The sequence below is a fragment of the Macrosteles quadrilineatus genome, unplaced genomic scaffold (assembly GCF_028750875.1).
Source record: "Macrosteles quadrilineatus isolate MER2022 unplaced genomic scaffold, UCM_ALF_1.0 Scaffold_2__2_contigs__length_208266976, whole genome shotgun sequence".
Classification (NCBI taxonomy): Eukaryota; Metazoa; Arthropoda; class Insecta; order Hemiptera; family Cicadellidae; genus Macrosteles; species Macrosteles quadrilineatus.
In genome coordinates, this window is record NW_026542595.1 from 113,045,659 (window position 1) to 113,068,678 (window position 23,020).

The 23,020-nt window shown below is 35.5% G+C and overlaps 1 protein-coding gene across 4 annotated transcripts; it reads right to left on the reverse strand.

Annotated features, from left to right (window-relative positions):
- Nucleotides 1-382: 382 nt before the first annotated feature.
- On the reverse strand, nt 383-21,101 carry LOC128987388 (SWI/SNF-related matrix-associated actin-dependent regulator of chromatin subfamily E member 1). 4 transcript variants are annotated; one of them, XM_054408214.1, is made up of 15 exons: nt 20,924-21,101; nt 18,206-18,282; nt 15,747-15,791; nt 12,877-12,923; nt 11,150-11,233; nt 10,396-10,602; nt 9,416-9,509; nt 8,816-8,917; nt 6,498-6,664; nt 5,435-5,536; nt 5,114-5,317; nt 3,687-3,710; nt 1,464-1,937; nt 967-1,078; nt 383-533 (listed from the first exon to the last, which is right to left on the reverse strand). In XM_054408214.1, exons 2-15 carry the CDS (start codon nt 18,276-18,278, stop codon nt 466-468), a joined length of 1,803 nt encoding a protein of 600 aa, XP_054264189.1. In that variant the 5' UTR covers nt 18,279-18,282; nt 20,924-21,101; the 3' UTR covers nt 383-465. The 4 variants fall into 4 exon arrangements, with proteins under 4 accessions (XP_054264189.1, XP_054264188.1, XP_054264191.1 ...); XM_054408213.1 differs by having other exon boundaries at nt 6,498-6,673; XM_054408216.1 differs by lacking the exon at nt 15,747-15,791 and having other exon boundaries at nt 6,498-6,673; nt 20,924-21,100.
- Between the last annotated feature and the right edge of the window lie 1,919 nt (nt 21,102-23,020).

Below are 23,020 nucleotides of genomic sequence, written 5' to 3' on the forward strand. Positions count from 1 at the left end.
CATGTTAGTTTTCAACCAATCTGTTGTTGTGCCTAACAAAAATTTTAAGGATAAACTTTGATATCACATTCTATCAGATTATTGAACTTTAAAATTATCGAATCTATCAATAGGCCTAAACAAACAGAAACCTTAACCCAAGTTTCTATATCAATTGTATCAATTGACCAACACATTGGAGTCGGCTATCAAAGGTTTTGACCAATTTATTGCACCAGCGTTGGAGCCTACCCTGTAAAAACAACTGGTAGATTTTTACCATTTTTCAAACAAAATGTATAAATTGTAACCATTCTGTAAACGAAATATGATTACGAAGGTTTTATGAGTAATCAAGATAACCTTGTCTTTTAGTAGTAGGGAGTAGGGAAAAAGGCTAAAATTGACATTTTAAAACATTTAATTGTTACTAATGTAAAATTACTCACACATACAAATACATATACAAATAAAAGTGGGAAACAGTTACTCTCCGTTCTTGATTGGCTCTGCTTCGGGCTCCTCTTTCATGAATGGCTTTTCTTCTTTAACACCTGAAAAGAATTCATGGTTAACAGAATAAGAAACATGGGACAAGTCTAATAAAAAAGGGTTTTGTTTTTAATCTTAAGTAGCCTAATTTTATTTATGGTTAATGTTAATACAATAAAGCGGGGGGGGGAAAAGCATAAGGCTGAGTAATGCCAAATAAGTTACGTTACTTGTTATTGTTATTACATTATCTGTAAGCTAACCAGTTTTCCAAAAGTTAAAAGGCTACTACTATTTGAGTGCTAAAAAACATTAGGCCTATGGAAGACCCTGAGAAAGACACAAGGATCAGTGGAAGGACCAGGTGGAAAAAAATGCAAAGATTGAGAACAATGAAAGAAGATTCATAGAACAGGGAGAGATGGAGGCAACAAAGGGTATCCATGGCCATGGGAGTAAGTATGTTGTTGATCAACGAATCAGAAGTGCACTCACCAGCGGGGGGAGCTATATCAGGTTTAGACTCGTCCATTGGTTCCTCAGCAGGTGGGGGGCCCCGCTCTGGCATCTGCTGCTGCGGGGGTCCATACATGTTGTTCTCCACACCCTATCAAAAGCAAGTGTAATCAGTTAAAACATTATAACATGATCACAGACCGTTAATGTGCTGCCATTGTTTTTTCCCTATGTCCAAATATTATAATTATCTACAAAATGATAAGGTTAGAACAAGGTACAAGACATAACTTCCAGTATGTACTTGCAAATTAAATGGTGGTAGTGAATTCACGGAAAAGGTTCAAGTCAAACAATAAGTACGGTAGGACATAAAAAGCTGGAATATTAACTAGGCGATTTTGTAACAATTATTTCAACAGACAATTTTTTGTGCTAACTCAATTTTTAAACTAGTATTTTAATTTATAACAAATTTTTGTAATTAAAACCAGTTAAAATAATTAAAAATTCAATTGATGCAAAGAGCTACTCACAGGATGAGCCTGGGGGTCCTGCTGAGGAGGCATGTGGTACGGGTGTGGGTGAGGACGAGCGGGGGGCATGTGCGGAGCCGGGTACTGAGGGTACGGGTTCTGATGGTAGTACGGGTGCGGAGGATACTGTGGGTACGGGCTCTGAGGATAACCATACGGAGGCCGAGGGGGGAGAGGCTGCGTGGCGGGGGACGGGGGGTATTGTTGCGGAGGGTACGGGGCCATAGCTGGCTGGAACCCCTGTGGCGGGGGCATCTGTGGCTGTGGGGGAGCTGCAGGTGCCATGTAGCCGGGTGCTTGGTAGGGAGTAGAAGGATGCATGTATGGAGCCGGTGCAGGTGCTGGGGCGGACGCAGGGACAGGCGCGGGAGGCGCAGTCTCTACAGGCTTCGACGGCAGGGCTGGTGACGGAGCCTGTGTGTCCATGGCGGGGTTGCTCGACTCATCCGCAGACTGACTTCTTTCCTCCATCGGCTGTCAAACAATCAAGTTATCCTTACATTGGATGATAATTTAGGTTACCACATCTAGGTTAGGTTACGTTGGGATAAGATAACCTAACCTAAGGGTAACCAATTTGGTTATGGTCGGTATAGGCCTAATACTAAAGTACCGTTCCATCTTTATCAACCTGCTGTCACCAATTTTGTATTGAAAAAAAAATCATAGTTGAAAAAGTCACAGATTGGGGTAGTGTTAAAAATTATATTTTCTATCTTATATTTTGTTACTGAGATAATCCAGGTGACATAAATTATGCAATAGCTTAAACTGGTTTTATCAACATGACTCGGTATTCAATCAGTAAAATCTGCACAATCTGTTAGTGACTAAATTCAACTATGTCCATTTAAATTAAAAACTATTGACAATTTAAACATGGGGATGCAATGTCCAGTTCTTTCAGTTACTTTACTCGGTGTAAAGCAATAAATTGTAAATTGTTCATGAAAACTTTTACCCTAAAAACAAAACAATATTTATATTTATTCATCCGCTATCTCAGAAACGGTTTTGCCAATTTTGATGAAAAGTTGTATTTTGGCTGAGAAAAATGTCTAGCTAATTAGCCAAAAAGGGTAACTAACAATTTTTCCCGTGAAAGCGATTCACATAGAATTGTCTTTGTGAATCCCAAAGAAAATAAATCAGACTGAAAATACAGTATACTTCAAGTAAACTTTATTACAAAATATATAAACATCCTGAATTACAAATCACCTTTGATAATTGCTTTAACGTTCTAGTAAACACAAGACACTAAGTCTAAACAAGAATATAAATGTTGTACGATAACAAAACTTGCAGCATTCTCCTCGTCAACTAGGCACAAAATTAGCTGAAAATTCACAATTGGACAACAGTTACCGCATAAAACCACAGACAAAATGCTCCACTTAGAAACCAACAAAATCCAACTGCTACAATTAAAACAATGAGAACTGAAAAACTAAATGGTTTCAATTGATTATGTAACATAAAGTTGTAAAATGGGCAAAAAGGGATCTTACTTGACTCAACAATCACAACAAAGCAAAAACACTCTCAGACGACACAGTCGTTATAATTTATGTACGCACCGAGAAAGTATGTTGAAATAATTCAATACAACCTTGCGTAGTGGACTTATAGGTTTTAGATTCTTTCCGACATTTAAATGTTGGTCATAAAACAATAAACCGTACTTTTAAATTATAGCGTAATCATAAAATCAAAAACTGACATGCGACACAATAGCTTGCAATCATATATTTGACTTGAAATTATTTTCTGAGACATATTTAAAGAGGAATCAAAATGGCTGCCAATTCAACGTTAATGGAAAGGGATCAAATTCAGCTAGCGTACCTGAGAAAGTTAAAGAGTTTAGAGACTAATAAATACATCTTTTATTGTGTATCTCTTAGCAAGAACTCTAATTTTCTCAGTAAACCAACTTAACAAATTTTCTGAGTAGCTAAGTGGTTATAGTGCTCACCTTTAAATCTGAAAGTAGCTTGTTTGATTCCAAGCGAGATTGTTACAGGATCCAGATGCCATTTGTCACTAGTCTATCAAAAAAACTTAATAGCTTTCCAAAGAACCTTACTACTACTAGGACAGGCATTGTCAAAAGGTCACGACCGACTAAACAAAAAAAAAGTGTTTTGACAGTGTTATCGTCCAAGAGTGCAAGGGGAGGTAACATGCGGGCGGGGGGAGAGGGGAAGGACAAAGTGTTACCTGTATGTAGTGAAGGACAACCATCTGTTAACATACAAGCATACGTCACTTCCGTCCATTCTCTACACTAATTTGGCCGCGGCTGTTTGCTCAACTTAAACCCTACTAGTGCCAAACTGACAGATAAACGTAATGGTACCTTACATGCTTAGATACTAGATTTTAAGAGGTTGGCAGCCTCGTTTACCTTGCATTTGCCTGTCCACATAGGCCTTGAGCCTGTGTGTAAACGTATCCAGAAAAGCAAGGGGTGAGCCGGTACAGTACAAGGGTGAACTGTAGTGCAAAAATAGTCACATGTGCCACCCGTGGCACTACAGACTCACCAAATCTCATGTATTTCAGACGTTAAATTAACTTCTACGAGTTTTTAATGACTTTATTAAAGGTTTGTTCAGTAAGAATAACAATAAAAAGTAAGGATCTCTAGTAAAATTAAGAACAAATCTTAATATTATTTACAGCGATTACACAAAAAACTGTTATTGGAATTCTTGGCACTAAAAAGGTTTAAGAGTAGCAAGTATCATAAGAGATTAAACTATTTGTGTTACTAATTTATAACTGCATTTTTAAACAAACATCGGAATTAAATTTGGGTTTAATGTGAGTTTTGCTTCTACTAACTGTTCCCTTTTCATCTATAGTTATAACTTTACCAAAATAAACTGAATTAGAACACTCAATTTATAAAGTATAAACCTTTCAAAACAGTTATTCTATCTAAACGTTTTGTTAAAAGCCTAGGACCTATTCCACCCTATTTTTGGCATAAAGAATTTGCCAAAGATTAAAATCATTACATATCTCAAACTGGTGTTGGTTTGGTTATATGTGATAAGAAGTGCCTCTTAAAACACCATAAATTTTTACACACAAATTATTATTGTAGAAATACAGCTGACGTTGAGAAATTGAAATTTTAAAAGTATTTTTGTATTGTAAACATGGGTTTCATTACTAAAGGCTTTGACAAATCAACTTATAGTAGAGCCTCGATTCTTCATTGGTTATCAACCTTCCAAACATACAACCCAGTACCAAGTAACGCAGGGCCTTTGCAGTAAGGTAAGACTGTACAATATAGCCAGTACGTCAAAACAATCCTTTTCACTTGTGCCCAGTAGAAAAACACCAGGCTGGGTTCGGATCCTGGTCACTGTCGCAAACAAAAGTATCTGCACAATGCATGCCACAAAGTTTGTAAACTTATAACTGTCTCTTTTTAGTTTATCGACAGCTGGATGTACACATCCAGTTTAGCTCATAACCCAGGCTCTACTATACAATTTGTTCCAATAGTGACATTGTAAATTATCAGTCTATGATTTATTTTATAACTTAATTGTCAGCTGTATTCCTTCACCATAACATAAAGCAGATATTTTTACATCTTATGACTGTTTCGGCTGTGAGTTTCGACCTACCTCAGAATGTTGTGTGTTTGGTGGTTCGTCAGTTCCGTTGGTGGTGGGGGTAGCCACAGGCTCCGGAGCTCCGCCGCTCTCCTCCATTGCTCGTGGAGGTTTATTTGCTTCTTCACCTCCGCGCGCCCTCTCCTTACGTAGCACCTCTATCTGCCGTTCTACCATCTTCTGGAACGTCTCCTCGTCCACGGCGCGCTGGCAGTGCTGAACAGTACAACGTACTCGTCAATGTTTGGATATCAAGACGCACCCAGCAAAATAGTAACGAATAATTTGTACTAATACAAAACCAGTTTGCTACAAAGTGTAAGATTTCGTTACCTTTTTCAACTCTTCTTGGAAAGTTTCACTGCTCTCGATGAATTTACGTTTCTTTGCTTCAAACTTTTCTTCAATCTGTTGCAGTTCCGCTTCAAGTTTCTTCTGGAAGTAAAACAATCGGTAAGAATTTGAAAATCATACGTTTATGTGGATCCTAAAAATATTTCAAAGCTATATACTTACAGTCCGTTCCATGAGTCGTGGCACCTGACGGATTAGGAGACCCTTACTCACATACACAGTGGTCTCCTAATCCAACTGTAATAACATTTTTCATACAGTTTTCTCTGTGACATCCCTTTTTCTCTTGTCCTCCTTAACAGATTTTTTACGAATTTTTTTTGTAGCGCATGGTTGATTGGTAATTAAACAAGTATTTTTTTAGGCATTTCTCTCATTCTTTTCAAGGTTTCCCCCCAAATATTTGACTCATTTAGTATAGAGGGCGCTTTAAACAGTCCAGTGATGCTAGCCTACTTTCTTTATAACGGTTTTAAATGTGAATTGTAATTTGATAGCAGACTTATCTTCAGTTAAATTTTTACCACGTCAAATTTTACACAAAAAAACCAAACACTGACATTGATTTTAAACAGACTACTCTTATTGATAACTGTATTGATAAATAACTCGTATGGTACAGTCAAACAACCCTAAGAAGGCACTTTTAGAATGGGGTGAAAACGCTGTAGCCTACAATCTTTGAAGTAAACGTTGGGCCTCCCTGAAATCAACCACTCACCTGGCGCTAATCGGCTTATTGGGCCGTACACAGAAATTTACTGTCAGGGGTGTGAAGAGGGTAAATCTCAGGTAGCTGGTGATTCGGTGGCAAAACCAATGTTTTCGGAAAGGAGTTATTTTCTGTCATAATCGATCCTTTCCTCTATCGCCCTGCACCGGACACAAGTGCCTTCATAGGTTTGTTTGACTGTATAGATCTAATAGATCAACAATCGACATAATTTTTAATCAAAGTAGTTTATAAAATTGTGGATATCCTCGTATATTCATTAACTATTAAATACTTATCAAACGAGTTGTCTATCGTATAAAACCGCACCTGATGCATCGTAAGGCTCTGCACCTGCCTCTTCAACACCTGCATACGAGCTGTCGTGACGACGGAGCGAACGTCCGGCACAATGGCATCGGAGAATATCTCGTTGATGAGTCTGTGGTTTCGGACGTAGCGAGCATAGGCTACGTGCTTCACTGAGTAGCCGTCGTCTTGAGCATCTACACACGGTATGATGTAAATAAAATCGTCATATGACATATTAGAGACTTGAGATGAGTTATGGTCAAAGCCTGAGATTTCAAATCTCAATATTGAAACCAAAACTTGAAAAATCAAATTCTGAATCTCAAAAACTTAGCAAAACCTTTTTACTTGCCCGGTTAAGGGACAAACAATAAAAGTAATAAGGCTTATGTTTGGACTCCTAACTCAAAAATAATAAATGAAAATGTGACTAATACAATTTAACTCTACTTGAACTTCTTGTAAGAATTAAATAAAACATTTTAAGGTGTTAAAAAATTATTTCTAGGGCAAATAGAAATTAGTGCTCGAGGAATAAAATACTAAACAGGTTTAATTTGTTTTCTTGTAAGGACATTGATGGATATTGCGCAATATTTTCAAAGAGCGTATTTTTTGTCATAAACCATAATAAACACAACAAAAATTGTCAGCTGTTTCTGAATTTAATTTTGAATCTCAAAATCGGCCAATCTTATCTCAAAACTCAATGTTTTTAAGTTTGCTGGTCTTGAGATTTAAAATTCAGTTTTGGCACATCACTACTTAACACACTTCCGAATATTCGGACATTTCAAATTTGACATTAGGTGAGTGTAATATTTTAAACTGATACAAAAAGTTATCAATTTATGACAAAATTCTTTGTAAACACTAGTAAATTGAGAAAAATGTTTTTATGGGTAAGAAAAATTAGTGATTCTGATATGTACACAAACTAATATTTTAAAGACACAAGCTAGGAGGAGGCCTATATAGTAAAAATACTACTTAACGGAAAATAAAGAAAATCATACAAAATAAACTCTAGAATATACTATGGTAATTCACCGATTGTGTTCAATAAGTTAAATTGTGCGAGAACTAACTTGCAAGAACACTTACCAAGAAGATTAAAACCATTAGTGCAGCAGAAACAGTTAACAAATCATAGTAAATTGTTTTAACAACAATTTGCATAGCCTATATTCTAAAACTAACAATAATTACACTATCAATGATGGAAATAAGAATACTTCAATTTTAAAAATTCCTTAAATTTCTTTCATACCTTCTTCCGATAAGGAAAAATAGTCCACCTTAGGCATAACTTTTTAATCAACCTCAGTATTTTGGTTTGTGTAAGTCTAAGTATCACTTGCATGTTACTGGAACCTTTTTAATTTTAGAGATTTTTTAAAGAGATAAGAGTTTTGGTAGCTTGCCTGAATAATTTAAGATTCCAGAGGTTAATAGATACACAAAAAGGACATAAATCACATTGCTTAGTATATTGTTTGGATTATGAGATTTCTTCTAAAAGTAGATTGGAGTGAAATGTCACTTCAAAATTAAAATTGAAGTAATTTACAGTGTTGCCACCAGAGAAAATGTCTAGTCACTAATAAAATTTAAACATGACATAAAGAATAACCCTGAACTCTCTACAAACCTTTTAAGGTATCGTTCTTGGACCTAATTTTACAAACCAAAATATCATACTAAAAATGTTAAAAACTCAAAAGTTACCCTTATTTCTGCCATTTTTGTCTACAATTACATATTTATTTTATGTTGTTCGTTGTTGTTCCGGATTGGTTGACAATCAATAAAAGGTTAAATTACCTGTGTCCGTCGGTCGATCCTAATAATGATCCTGTAATAGGATACTTCAGGATCAACTGGCGGACACAGGTAATTTAAACTTTTATTTGATCTACAGTTACGTTATTAACTAAAAGGTACCGGTAACATAAAAATTACAGTTACATTTTCAACTAAAAGGTAACATAAAAATTATATTTTTGTTTGTACATAATCTATGTACCAAATATCAACTAACTACAAAAAGGCATTAACAAATAAAAAATAGTTTATGAAAAAACAAAAATGTGGTGTAACTTTTGAGTTTTGGAAATTTTCAACGTGATATTTTAGTTTGTCTTTAGTCTGGTCGGTAGAGTTTGGGAACTCTCTGTATACATATGAAAAAGTTTTCTGTAAGTTATTTTCTCACAACAATTATGGGATGAAAAAAATTCTGGAGCACTCTTTGTCAAAAGTAACTAACTGTTTTGGTCTTTATGGAGTAACTTATTATAAGTCTTTTTAGCATCGATGACTATTGGACTACGTACCATCCTCATCTTCGGCAGGTTGAATGTCGATCCGTCGGTCCGCCTGTTTGCTCCCTCTGTCACCCGACCTGCCTCCCTCTTCTTTGTCCTCTTTCTCTTGATCTGTAAAAACAAACACGTCTCAACCTGTTTCATCTTGTTTGTTCTCTAAATAAACAACCTAAAATGGTCTTAATTTTCATAAGTAATTGCAATGATTTAATTTGCAAACATATTTATTTAAGTGATTACAATAAAGTATTTCCATATTTTTTGGTCCTAGGACGCAAGGCTCTTGCCAGTATTGTTTTTCACGTTACTTCAGACTAGATCTAGCGGTTGCGGCATTCACTTAGATAAAATCCATTGGTGATTGGCGGGATTTGAACCTGAGACCTCAGGGACCGAAGTTATATGCTCTACCACTAGACCAGCTCGCTTCCCTAAACTATTTCCATATAACAAATAGTTTAGTTAATTACAAAAGCCAGCCATTTTTATTATACTTGGCAGTATACCACTATGTAGCTGTTTTAAATGTTTTATAAAATTAATGACTGAATTAAACTTTGGACAGAATTTATGTGAACCATCACAAAAGGAAACAATGTCGAGTCTTACTTTGCTTGCTGGCTTTTCCTCGAGACTTGGCGGCCACGTAGGCGAGATAAGCCGGAGAGTTGTGGTAAACCTTCAGTTGTTTCTCATACTCAACCTGTAAACAACAATGAAGTTTTGAGCAAAAATATCATCTGTGAACATTGTTAAACCTTTCCTAAAGCAAGGAATTTGTTAAGATTCAAGTACGGTATTTAAATTTTGTAACATCTCACTCTTAGGTTTGCACTGGAATTTTAATAATAAGGTTCACAAAATAATAAACACAATACAAATTAATAAAAAGAGTTACAACTAGATTGTATTATCGAACATATTAAATACTACATCAAACATTTTGTTAAAAAAGGTTAATAAAAAGTGTTCACAACGTTGGGATCTGGAATTTAATCCCGTTCACCAATTAGGTGGGTGTTTTTAACTTAATAAGAATGCGAGGTGAGTGTAAAATGGATTGAGATTATCTGATTAGTTATTACTGACTATCAACTTTTTTTAAAAATAACTTCTTAATCAGCATTGTACGTGTTACTAATTTACCTGAAGGCACAAAAGGTAAGTCAAATAGTACTTATAATAATATTCCGTATTTACACTTATATTGTTTACTCACAAGACGGTAAAAACATATGAAAGATGGTAAATGGTGATTGATCAATAGATTCGACTATTGGGTCTGATGATGATTGGAGTGTCCAATCAAAATCGATCACCACTTACCATCTTTCATATGTATTTACCGTCTTGTGGGTAAACAATATGAGTGTAAACATATTATTATAAGTGTTATTCGACGTATCTTTTGTGCTTTCAGGCTGTTTTTTTTAGTCAGGACCATTTATTATAAGCCCAATGATCAAAGACGACTGAGCCTAGTTTAAAACCATCAGAGCTACTTACATTTTCTCAGGATCGTACCGGTAACATTTTGATTATCACAATAAAGATGACCTACGAGATCTAGTGCACAAGTTTGTTGTTACCTTCTCTGCCTCGTAATCCTCCACATACTCCGTCTTGTCGTCCTCCGGCAGGTCTCGCCACATCTGTCCGATGATCTTGCCGATCTCCCACAACTTGAGCTCCGGGTTCTGAGCCTTGACCTGATCCCACACCTTGCGACTGTACCTCATGTACGGCATCAGCGGCTTCTCGGGAGGTTTGGGCGGCTTCGGGGTCCGTGAGTCCCCCTGGTGATCAAACAGTTGATAAGAATATGGAGGAAGTTAATAAGAAACAAACTACATATTTTCGACTATCCTATCCAAGAATAATTTAACCCTTCCAAGTGGGGTATTTTTAATGCAAAAAAAGGCCATGAAAAAAGAGAAAGAAGTGGGAAAGAGGCCAAAGTAGCACATGAGGCGCAAAACTTAATACATAGGTACACTAAGGAAGAGGGAGCCTTTAAACCCTAAGGGGATTAAACTAAGGGGGGGACCTTTTACTTCAGGTCTAAAAAAACTCCAAGCCGGACAGGTCTAAAACCTAAAAAAAGACAACTTCCTTAATAAAAAAAGCTGCAAGTAACAGATAAATATTCTAATGTTTCATGTATATAGTATACAATTTTTTGTCTCAAGAATTTTGACTCTTTCCCATTCAGGTAAGCCTGCTATCCTCACTAAAAATCCTAAAAAACTTCGGGCCTTGTGTTCTATCTTACCTCCTTAACCTCAAACAATACATTAACTTTCATCAATATAATAATAATTCAACAATAACTTTAGCACCGACCTGGGCCTTCCCAACCTTCTGAGGATGGAACGCTGTTGGCGCATGAGGACTGGTTGTGAACGGGTTCTGGTTGGCCGACTCTTTCTGCAACAGACAAAGTCGGAATACTTTTACGGTGAAATAAACTACAATAGACTTCTCGTTATATTGGATGGCCACAATGGTACAAACATGCCACTTTGGTTAGCGTATCCATGATAAATTAGATATTATTTCTGTGTTCCTTAAATTGTTTGACACATACATTGTCATATGTATTGTCTTTATATTTTCAACTTTCGATAGCTCTAAGGTTTAGTCAACGTGTCAAAACGAGAGGCACAATACTGAGAGGAGTAATAGGCCTATCCTTTTTTAAATTTAATATTTTAAAAAACATGTAGCAACTTGTAATGTGTCATCTTAAAAATTTATCTAAAAAATTATCTCTACAATTCGTAACTGAATCAAGAAACATTAGATCCTCTGGAAATTCAAATATTCACAAGTTTAAAATGAGCTCAGTATTTAATAAGTAAAAAATATAAGTAAAACACAAGTTAAGTAAATTACAGTAGAACCGCTCATATCCAACCACTACGGGACTGAGCCCCTTACCGGATACAATTAGACTGAATCAACCACCCGTTTATTAATACATACAATAATTTTCACCACACTATCATGTTTTTGGCTGTATTACATACGTTAATTGGTGGCCGAAAGTTACGTTTTGCTGGCGATGCCAGCTGTCCATAATTTGGGGACCGAGCAGGTTTTTACAGGCCGGGGCCGCAAAATCAGCTGTCCGCTTACTTACTTAAAACATGAATGCATTTTAAATACATAATCAAAAACCATAGCATTTCAATAGAATTGTGTTATTGTCACCGTTGCCTAGCAACTATATATTTTTATTTTTGCTGATTCCTCAAATTATTTCTTCACATAACCTTAAAGTTGTAGTTGTGTTGACTATCAGTGTGCATTATTATTGTGGTGAATAGTGGTAATAGGGTATAGTGTGGTGAAAAATAGCGTTCGTACCACGGACCGAAATGGTTTTGCGGCTCTCGATCGATTTAAGTTCTCGACTTCGTCTCGAACTTAAAAACTATCTCGAGCCGGCAAAACCTCATTTTCGGCCCTTGGTACGAAATATACTATTATACCTAATAATGTGTAATCAAAGATTTTAGCCAAAAGTAGAGTTTAGGGTTATTTTTTAAATAAATTTTTTTACAAACAATGTTTAATACTTTCTCCCCCTATACCATACTATATGGAGAAAGTATTATTTTTGTGAAAATTTGTTTTTGGTGGTTAAATAATTCTTTTGAAGATACTAGAAGTTAAGATGATGTAAACTAGCATTGAGTGAAAATGGAGGTACAGATTACTCACAATAAATCGGCTTTGAAGATTACTAGTCCTTTATTTATAATTTTATGCAAAACTTTAAAATGTCCATTGTTTTTTTGACAAAAAAACAATTTTGAACTGTACAACTTTGAGGATACTAGTACACCTCAGTGAACAAAGTGAAATGAAAAAACAAACATTTTCGGAGCACTTGAATCGCAAAGACTAGTGTTTTAGACTACATGTCTAATAGCTGTGGGAAATTGATTTTGATATTAGCTTCCGAATGGTTGGATACACTGAGGCCCAATTTAAGGGGTTTTGTTGTACACAATTTATTATACCAAAAAAGTTAAGTTGTAAAAAATATTTAAAAAAGAACTGACCGATGAAGAAGATCCTCCTCCCGAGCCGCCAGACGCTCGGAGTCGTTCTGCAAAGACAAGAGAGAAGATGACATGTTGGTGTCTGTCAGCTCTCTACATATAATCAGTCCTAAGGCTCAAGAACACCAGAAGTTTTAGCGACCCTCACGCACACACGCAGCTTGACCTACTAGCCGTAACTCTCATACTGGGGGTTAGTCTGCAAATCTGCTATATTTGATATTTGCTATTTCAGGTCTACAAATTTGAGATTTTTGAATTATGCATTTTTATGGAAATAGAGCTCAAACACAAAATGGCTTTGACATCGGTGATTGTTCCGTCTAGTTTTTGTTTTAAGTTTCAATACCTTAATTTGCCATTAAGTAAAACATAGACATCGTCAATAATGTTACCTTAAATTTAAGAAACAATGACTTTAGTCTTAGATTAACGGCCAGAATGCATCTAATGAATAACTAAGCTGTAAAATAAAATCATTAACATGCTCATAAATTATTAAGTCTCTAAGATATTAACAATTTACATGAAATAGTCAACAAACAAAAAAATTCAAAAATTAATGTTTATGACCTATCATTGTTGTTTTATAAAAGAATCAATTCGTTTTGCATGAACAATCCATGCCTTGGCAGTTTTTAAAATAGTTTTATCTTCATAAATTTATGGCAACTCTTTTTTCCTAATCTTACTTAAGCTAGATCAAATACAGTAGATTCTTCTCTCTAGTTGTTCATTTGGCCGATTCATTTCAAAGTCGCGTATTACGTAGTCATTTCACATCTGGACTCCTTCCACAAAATGCAGAATTAAAAAAAAACCACAATTATTAACTTAACTATGTAAAAATAGCAGTTTTGCAGACTGCCTAGTACATGAGTGAGTGTGTGGTCGGACGCAAGGGTCGTTAAACCCTCTGAGGTTCTTACGCTAAACTACGCTACGGGAAGAGAGCTCACTACTCAAGCACATGCACAACGGAAGCACAAGCTCTACATTGCACTTACCTAACCACTGCAGTGCTCCCAACCAAACAAACAGACTGTTTGTCGTACAAACGTAAACTTTGAGTTATCAATGTTGAATCTTTTACGGGAGACGAATGAGTCAAGCTGGCAAAAATAGTGGCCAACATTTCGGATGTGTTCAATCCATCTCTGTAGAAGAGTTAGCCACGAAGATCGATTGCTACGCATCCGAAACGTTAGCCACTATTGTCACCAATTCAAAACGGTCTTCTCCCAAAGACTACTTTGATCGCGGAAGCCAACCTTTAAAATAAAGTCCTCAATACACTTTAATTTCATGAGTTTTTAGGTAGAGCTTGTCACAAGTCGCGTGATTTAGGTATGATATTTATTTACACCATAATATACTTAAAAAACACAGTGTAATAGGAATGAAAATTGGTCTGCTTTACACATCTTTAGTTTTTAATTTATTAGATTTACAATTTACTATAGTCTATATAATGGAACCTGTCTTTTAACTAACCCTCTATGTACCTTGAGACTGGCCAATGGTTTAAGGTCCCATGTAGACGGACGTTCAGGAGACAGGTTTCATCATATAGACTACTGGTATATAGAAAAAATGTCAACGATATTTCAACTCACAGGAATCAACTGTCTTAATTGAATTTTTATTTTGTTGAGTTTTTACAAAGAATTTTAACATTTAGGTTTACTCATTTTATGGTACCGGTACTCCTGTCATGAAATGTTTCTTTAAACTTAAAGTTTCATCACTTGTCTCAAATTTTAAATTATTGCTTAGAATATAGCTGATTAATCTTAGACAGGGTGTCTACTACCTAAGGAAATATGAATTTTGGACAGATAGAGACTACAAGGGTTCAGAGTTTTTTCAAAGATGTTAGCTCTTTGTGTCAACTCCATTTCCACAAGTGTGTAGGCCTAGCCTACTAAAATGGATTAGCGATTCACAAAATGAAGTGTCAAAAGTTTTCTTTGAGGTTCCACTTTTACATTCTAGGACGAGCTTTTGGAACTGTTTTACGCATTACTATAGTCTAGATCTAGAGTGTTACGGCATTATCACATACTTAAACAATTTAACGAATGGAGGGATTCAAACCTGGGACCTCGAGAGTTGAAGTCAAACAAGTGCTCGCCAATATCAAGAATACCATCGCCACATATATGCAATGCTACGGTCATTGCCACCAAGTGAGGTATACATTTTAATATTACACATCTAGACCGGGTGTTCCTTGGTCCACAGTACACGCAGACCACGGGCCAGTGATGCAGCAAAGTAAAAAACAGTTTTGCCAACTATCATATGATGTCACTAATCATCATAACTACAGACCAAGTGACGCACATGTGCGACAGACATCTCTGTAGACCACTGCAGAGAATTCAGGGCCTTAAGAAGATATAAGCTTTTTAATAACAATTTGATACCGACATCAGTCTATTTTAACGTGACCAGCCGTCGCATATATGCAAAATATATGAATGAAAAATTTAGTACTAATGCGGTAGCGAACGTGTTAAGGTTTGAATATTAAATTACTAGTTCTACATGCTAAAATATAAAGGTTTGTTAATTTTTTCAGACAAACAAAGTTTACAAGGTAAGTGTAGGCCTATATCATTTCATGTTTTCTTTTCAAACATTTTATAAGCCGGTTGTTTTCTAATTGTTCTTTATATTTCACTTTGAGTCAATTAAAAACTATTCCTTCGTGGTTTATTAAGGGTTTTTCACTTAAATTCATCCATGAAAACCGAGGATGAGTAAATTAAGAAGTAGGGCCTGGCGATTGTTTTATAATTTAGAACGATTGTGAGACTAGTAGTAGACACCCCGTGAGTTGTGCTTAATGTGAGTGATCCTCTCACCTTTCAGGATGTTGAAAGTCATGGGCGTCCCTGGGTTCGCCATCTCTAGCACACATAAACACATCAATACGGTACATCTAGCCACAGCATTCCCCACGCTCAAGCAAACAGTCAGTCAAGAACTTATCTCTACGAATGTCAACTACTTAAGTGTCTGTCATGGCTTGAGAAACTTTGCCTGATACAAATTTTTAGGTTAGGTTGTAGGGTATTTTAGGGCATTTTGTGTCATGTTGTCCACTAGAATACTTGAAAATTTTACATAGCAAAAACTAATTCTAAACTAGCAATTATATTCCAAAAACGTAATATTCTTTCTTTCTGTATATCAAATTAAAACGAGTCAAACAAAATTTGCAATTTTATAGCCTACCTACTGACTGATACTAAAATATTCAAGAGAGCGATCAAAACAACACTGATATACAATTGTACAATATTTTTCCTTCCTTCAAACAAAATTGTTTATTTTTTGGCATTTTCATACATGACAGACACCTGTTTCTAAGAAATGTGGATGAATGGATAAATCTGTTGCCTTGCTCCAAATAGGTTATGGTAAAAATTTTTAGATACCAAGCATATATTTTGAAATTTTACTGGTAAAGGCTCAGTGGCAAAAGATTGGAGAAACAAAACAAATAGATTTGTTAACATTTCAAGAAAACAAATCAAAATTTATAAAAAAAAGTTAAAAAAAAGTGAAAAAAAAACTCAAAATGAAAAGGTAGGCTAGTATATGATTGATTAAATTGACAAAAGGAATAAATTGGAAATGAAAATCATGCGATTAAAGTCACATAAATTAAGCTTTTTTAAATTAACCTTTATAACTAAACAGTCGACGCTCTTTTCAAAGAATGCTGTAAAAACACCAAGGCAAATGATTTCATCAAGAATTGAAAATAATTTAACAATTCAAAATTGGTAGGTATAGCCTATTGATTCATTTAATGTGATTTTATTAAGTCAGATATAGGTACACTGTAACTGAAACTGAAACCATTAAACTTGTAAGAAGTTCGCTACCATACAGTGTTCAGTCATAGATAAATCATACTCCCTGAGTAGATTTGTCATCCTTATGGAACAGCTGAAGCCAATTTCATTGTTAGCTCTGTACGTCCAACTGTAGAGGTTATGTTTTGTTTACAATTTGTTTCTTGTTATTTCAGTTATTTAAAACCTCATTTAACAAAAAAAAACGATTTAATCATAAACAATAACTGGTTTCCTAGTTATATAACCAAATAGTAAAGCACAAATCATGAAAATAACACTAAAATAATAGAAACAAAATGTTGTCCACCCCAGCGATCAGTGTGGACGTACATGAACTAGTCACAAAAAACAAGCTTCAAAATTTACAATGGGATGAGGAGTCTACTTGTGTTGCTTAGTCTATGGTTCAGTTCACTGTTAGTAGTGTGAGAATATTGAGTTAAAAAAAGAACTAGAAAAAAAGAGCGCCTTCTGTTAGTAAGCAAGGGTTTTAGTCATGCAGCCGTTCTGTAAAATGTAAATGCCTGAAAATTAGGTTAAATATTTTTAAAATAACATATAAAATCTGTATTTTGTGATGTGCAATGAATAGGATTCAAATTAAAAAAACTGAGATGACTCATACATTTTCGATACTATCAGGGTGCAAATAACCACGCCTACGTAAAGTTAATCATACCGTATTCTTTAACACTTTTAAAACAGTTTTCCAATTGAAAAATAGAGCTTTTAGATTTTAAAGTTTGTAATTATTCCAAGTAGGCTACATAACTCAATAAGCAGCTTCTAGAGGCTTTTGTAGGTTAAATTCTTTACAAAACTAACAAAAAAAATTTACTCAAGCATTACTGTCGGAATCAGGGAACCTCTCTATAAAATGGAGGACCAATAATGAGTTTTCTATTTGTCCTCTATCGATGTATTAAATAAATATAAATTAGTTAAAATTGAGAATGAAATGTAGGGTATTTTAGCATCAATATTCATGCTACAGTCAACATATATTTATGCTCACACACACACATACAGTTCCACTAAAATGAAACAAAAAAATATCAAGGCAACTTTACTAGGAATAACAAAATATTTAACTAGGCTACTAAATCAATTCTACACAATAGGCTACATTGCAGAGCAGTTTTTTTATATAAAAAAAATTAACTCAACCATCAGACATTTTTTCATGTAATTATTTTTGAGAGGCCATAATTTACAGTTTACACAAAAAAGGCCATAAATACAATATAAAACACAAGTTCGGTTAATGAAGTAAATAGCCTAAAGAAACATTTTTTATTAATCTTGAATGTTCTTGACTTTTTAAAAAATATTTTAAGAGCTCTTGCAAGATGTTTTATAATAAGTAAGCATATGGAAATAGTACTTTAACTAAAGTTAAATTGAAAAATATTTGATTCAGTTATAACGGAAAACATTTGCACATCAGTGGGACTCACGGTTTGTCGGCTGCGGGGGCTGTTGTGTTGGCGTAGTAGCAGCTATCTGCTTGTAGTTCATAGGCAAGGCCATTTTTCTGAAATGATAAAAGTGAAAAATAATATTTAAGAAATCATATTTTACTGTAAGAGTAAGTTAGCGTCTGAATCACTATGTTAAAAATATAAAATGTAAAATTACTATGAGTAGGCAGGCCTATAAGTTTTAATGCCAAGTGATTCTATTTACTATAGGCGTAACTTCGTTGAACTGCAATGGCAAAACCTCTTAATGGCTTCATTTACAGAGTTAGGAAACTATTTTCTTCAACGCGGTAATTCTGTGGTATCACATATTGATCACTGGCTGTTTAAATTTGCATTTTGGTGAATAACTTCTTAACCTAGCAGAAGTTAAGGCTAGGGGTAGGCAAAGAAACTAGGTTAGGCAAAGGAAGTGTTTGTGAGGGGCTTTAAGCAAAAGGGGGTGCCAAAGTTCAGTATTACAGCTCCATTGTTCAGTATTAAAGAACGGGCGGCTGCACTTTACATTAGGTCCTACACTTATTCAAATACAAATATCGATCGATATATCGAATGAAACAATCAAATAATTATATTTTCATTCGGTTGTTTGTGTAGGACCTAAAGTAAAGTGCAGCCGGACGGGCACTAACTTAAAGGCTTTGAAAATATAAGACTATGAACATCCATCGCGGCTGTATAGACATCATCGTTTCATTTCCCAAGATTGCTGTGAAATTCTGATCATCTCCCACGGTCGTGAAAAACTTTGTTATTGGCTCTCGCGGTCACGGTGAAATCCTGAAAATCCCCTGTGTTATCGGAAAAAATTATCATTGGGCAGAGGTTCACATTTGTCGGACATTGATAAGCATTTAGCCTATTTTTACTCGTAAGTTATTGTTTCTAAAAATTTATCCAGCCCTTACTACCATGGACCTAACTTAAAGTAGGCTATGAGTGTTTAAGGGGGGGCGGCACCGGAGTTTCTTCGTTTACACTAGAAAAGTGTCTAGAACCGGCCCTGATGATTGGAGTGTCCAATGCACAAAGATCATGTACAAATCTCGGTTTCCAAATCAGTTGGACACCTTGGTGTCAGTGAACTCATACCTAGCTTTGTTTTCAATTCAATCACAGCGGACTAAGCTAAGCCTAGCCAAACCTTAACTTATCTTCCCCAAAAGTTGGTTTGGATTAGTAGGACTTCAGTGTATTGGATTGATCCATTCTATCCAAATCGTGCGTTGTAAATGGTATATGCATTGTATACGACTAATTTTATTTTGAACTAGCCCAATGACCATTAGGTCAAAGAGGCCTATCCTCTTGTTTGTGCATTTTAAAATAATTGTCTTTGCTATGAGCAGTAAAATAGTTCGCAACATTGCTACTATATGTAAAATGACGTTCACCATAAGTTACAAATTACTCTAGTAAAAATAAAAAGCCAGGAATACAATGAACTCTCAAATAGGCCTGGGTAAATGCCTAATGAAATGTTAGTAACCCAAGTCAATCAATAAGTTCCTTATTTATTGATCTAAGTTTAAATTAACAGTTTATGGGCTGCATACATTGTCCAAGAATAACATAAAATTACTCCAAGTAAGAATGAAACTTATGTGGGTTGAGCTGGACTATAATGACTAGTAAAAACTAAGAAGGAAGGAGGGGCTTTCTTCTGCCACAACAAGCCGACCTGGTAGGCCTACTTAGGGATGTTGCGATACTAACGATACCAGTAGGTATCGATACTTTTATTGCGATACTGCTGGTATCGTATCGGTATCGGTTGTTCCGATATTTACTTGGTATCGATACCAAGGGGCCAGTATCGTATCGTAAGTATCGGAAGGTCATTTCTGACAAATCTGAGTAAAATGGCTACGCTCGCGCCTTCTGAGCGGTTGTTTTACAAGGCTGGAGCAACAGTGACCCAAAAAAGAAACAGACTTAAACCCAATTAAATATTTTTTTTAGCTTGTCTGATATGTGGTTTGTGTAAATTATGATTCACTATTCATTCATAGAACTATAAGTAAAGCCATTGACTATATATACCTACAGTACTGTAGGTATATAGTCAATGGTTTTACTTCAATGGTAAAACGTAAGGGTTTGGTTGCAGTTATTTTTATTACACATCAATGTTAGCAACGTTGTGTTGTTAGGCAAATAAAATGAAACCATGGACTATTAAACATCAAAGAAATTAAAAAGATGGCACAGTTATTTCAATTTTGTTTTTGTCAATTTAGGCTGATGGTAAACACAAATGTGTGTGTATGCGTTGGTAATGTAATAAAATTGTTTTTTTTTTTAAGATAGGCCTAAATGATATAGGCTTAGAACCACAGATACTTGAACTTTTACTTTAAGGTAACATTGAAAACAAAGGTTGGTTATGTTTGGTTAATTTTAATTTTACCAATTTGTTTACATAATTAAGTAGGTCTTAGCAGCTCGAATAAAAAATTTATATTGGCTGTACTGTACTGAAGCGAAGATCAATCAGAATATGACGTCACCGGTATCGAATGGATACGATACTGATGGTATCGATACTTTGGTTCCGATACTGAGCCGATATCGATACTTTTTTGCGATACGGTATCGATATCAAATATCGGAAAGACAGTGGTATCGCAACATCCCTAGGCCTACTAACTTAAATACTTAATAGTACACAAAGAGGATATAAGCTTAACTTACCGGAAATTTGTTTTCCTTCAGCAAGTAAAAACTATAATAATTTTCATTTGAAATTCTTCAATGTTGAAACAATTTATAAGGCTTCAAAAAGTATATAAAAGTTTCTCCCGGAAAGCTGATACTACAAAACAACGCCAACGCCAACTTTGACAGCCATTTTACTTAACTCAACTCTCTCTGTCTGAGTCTGCTGAAGTACATTCTTCTTCTTTGTTTTTGAGGTCTGACAATTTGTACCAGTCAGGAGCAGGTGAATTTTTTTAAAGCTGTAGCTTAAAAACACATGTATTGCATTACAATTAATTTATTCTTGATATAGGATGGTCATAAATTGCTGTACCGTACACATTTCATTTAAAAAATTAAATACATAAATATAGTATTTTACCAAGCAACTTAGAAACATGGTACAAGACAAAAGACTATTAGGACTTCACCAAAGATGTGTATTTATTTGACTGTTTACAAAAACCATAATAATCAATAAAACATATGTTAGTTAAACTGTATATGAAAGAAGGCAGGCATAGATTAGACATAGATTATTACATTCTCTCCCCCCCAAGAACTAACCATTAAAAAATTAGTTTTTTCTTTAATCTTTGGAGCAATAGTAATTTTTTGGCCGAGGCTTGCGAAGGCTAACTTTGGCACTCACCAGTTCTTTAGTGACTTTCACTTTGAGCATACGTTTACTTCTTTGTTGTTTGATTTCTTTGAATCCTACTAATCCTACTAATATTATAAATGAGAAAGTTTGGATGTGAGGATGTATGGATGTATGGATGTATGTTTGTGACAAGTGAACGCGAAAAATACTGGTCGGATTGGGCTGAAATTTGGCATGATGATAGCTAACATTCCCGATTAACATATAGGCATATTCTTATTTCAAAAATCCTTTCGGGCTCCGCCCCAGTGGCTCTGGAGTTTCCCATGTTAACCTTATGAGAAATGGAATTATTGAATCTTAACAGCTGTTTCAATTAAACAAGTTTGTTCTGTTCTATGATTGTCAATAGCATTAAAGTTACAATGATTACCAACAGGGTGCAGCACTATTATTTCTTTTACATTTATGACAACAGCTAATTTGCAACCAAAAGGTGAGTGAGCGTAGCGAACGAACTTCAACCTGGAGGCGAGTTAGCGTAGCGAACGAGCTAACCTGAAGGCAAGTGAGCGCAGCGAACGAGCTCCAACCTAAAGGTGAGTGAGCGTAGCGAACAAACTTCAACCAGGACGTGATTGAGCCATGCGAACGAGATAATCTTGAAAATTAAGAAGTTAAATGGGGCAAAGCCCGCGGGTTACAGCTAGTATTTCATAATACTTCTTATTCCTATGGTTATCACTGCTGGACTTGTTGTGGTACTGTGAGATGTCAAAGCTCTCGTCACTGACCAGGTTAATTGAATCGTCCACTAGTGACATTCTCCTCACAGTCTCGTCTCTGGATATTTTCATAGGTGACAAGTTGGGATTGTCCTCCACGCTGTCTCTTAGCACCTCCGCCATCTGCTCTTCAAGACCCCATTGTGGCATCGTAGGTTCATCTGAACGACTACAGTTGTGTTTAAAAAAGGCCACCAGGCATGGGAATACGCAAACACACTGAGCACACTTGTTTGTTTGCTTGCCATCGTTAATTCTCCTCAAAGTCTCGACAGTCTCGTCTCTGGAGATTTCCACAGGTGACATGTTGGGTATGTCCTTCACGCTGTCTCCTAGCGGCTCCGCCACCGGCTTCTCAAGACACAATTGTGGCATTACAGGTTCCTCTAAGCAACTACAGTTGTGTTCAAACAAGGCCATCAGGCATGGGAACACACAGCCACACTGAGCACACTTGTTTGTTTGCTTGTCATTGTTATTCTTGTGCTCTTTCCAGTACACATATTTCTTCTTGTGTCTGTAGAATGGGGTATTGTCAAACTGTATGTCACATCCGTTACAAATTATCAAATCTGAGTCGTTCTTCGTTTTCTTCACATTCCATAGAGGTTTGGCTTTAATTTGTTTTTCTTTTGTTTTCACTTTCTTCCTTTTGTCAGTTATCGCAAAGATCTTGTTCTTGATTTTGACACTAGATTCCAG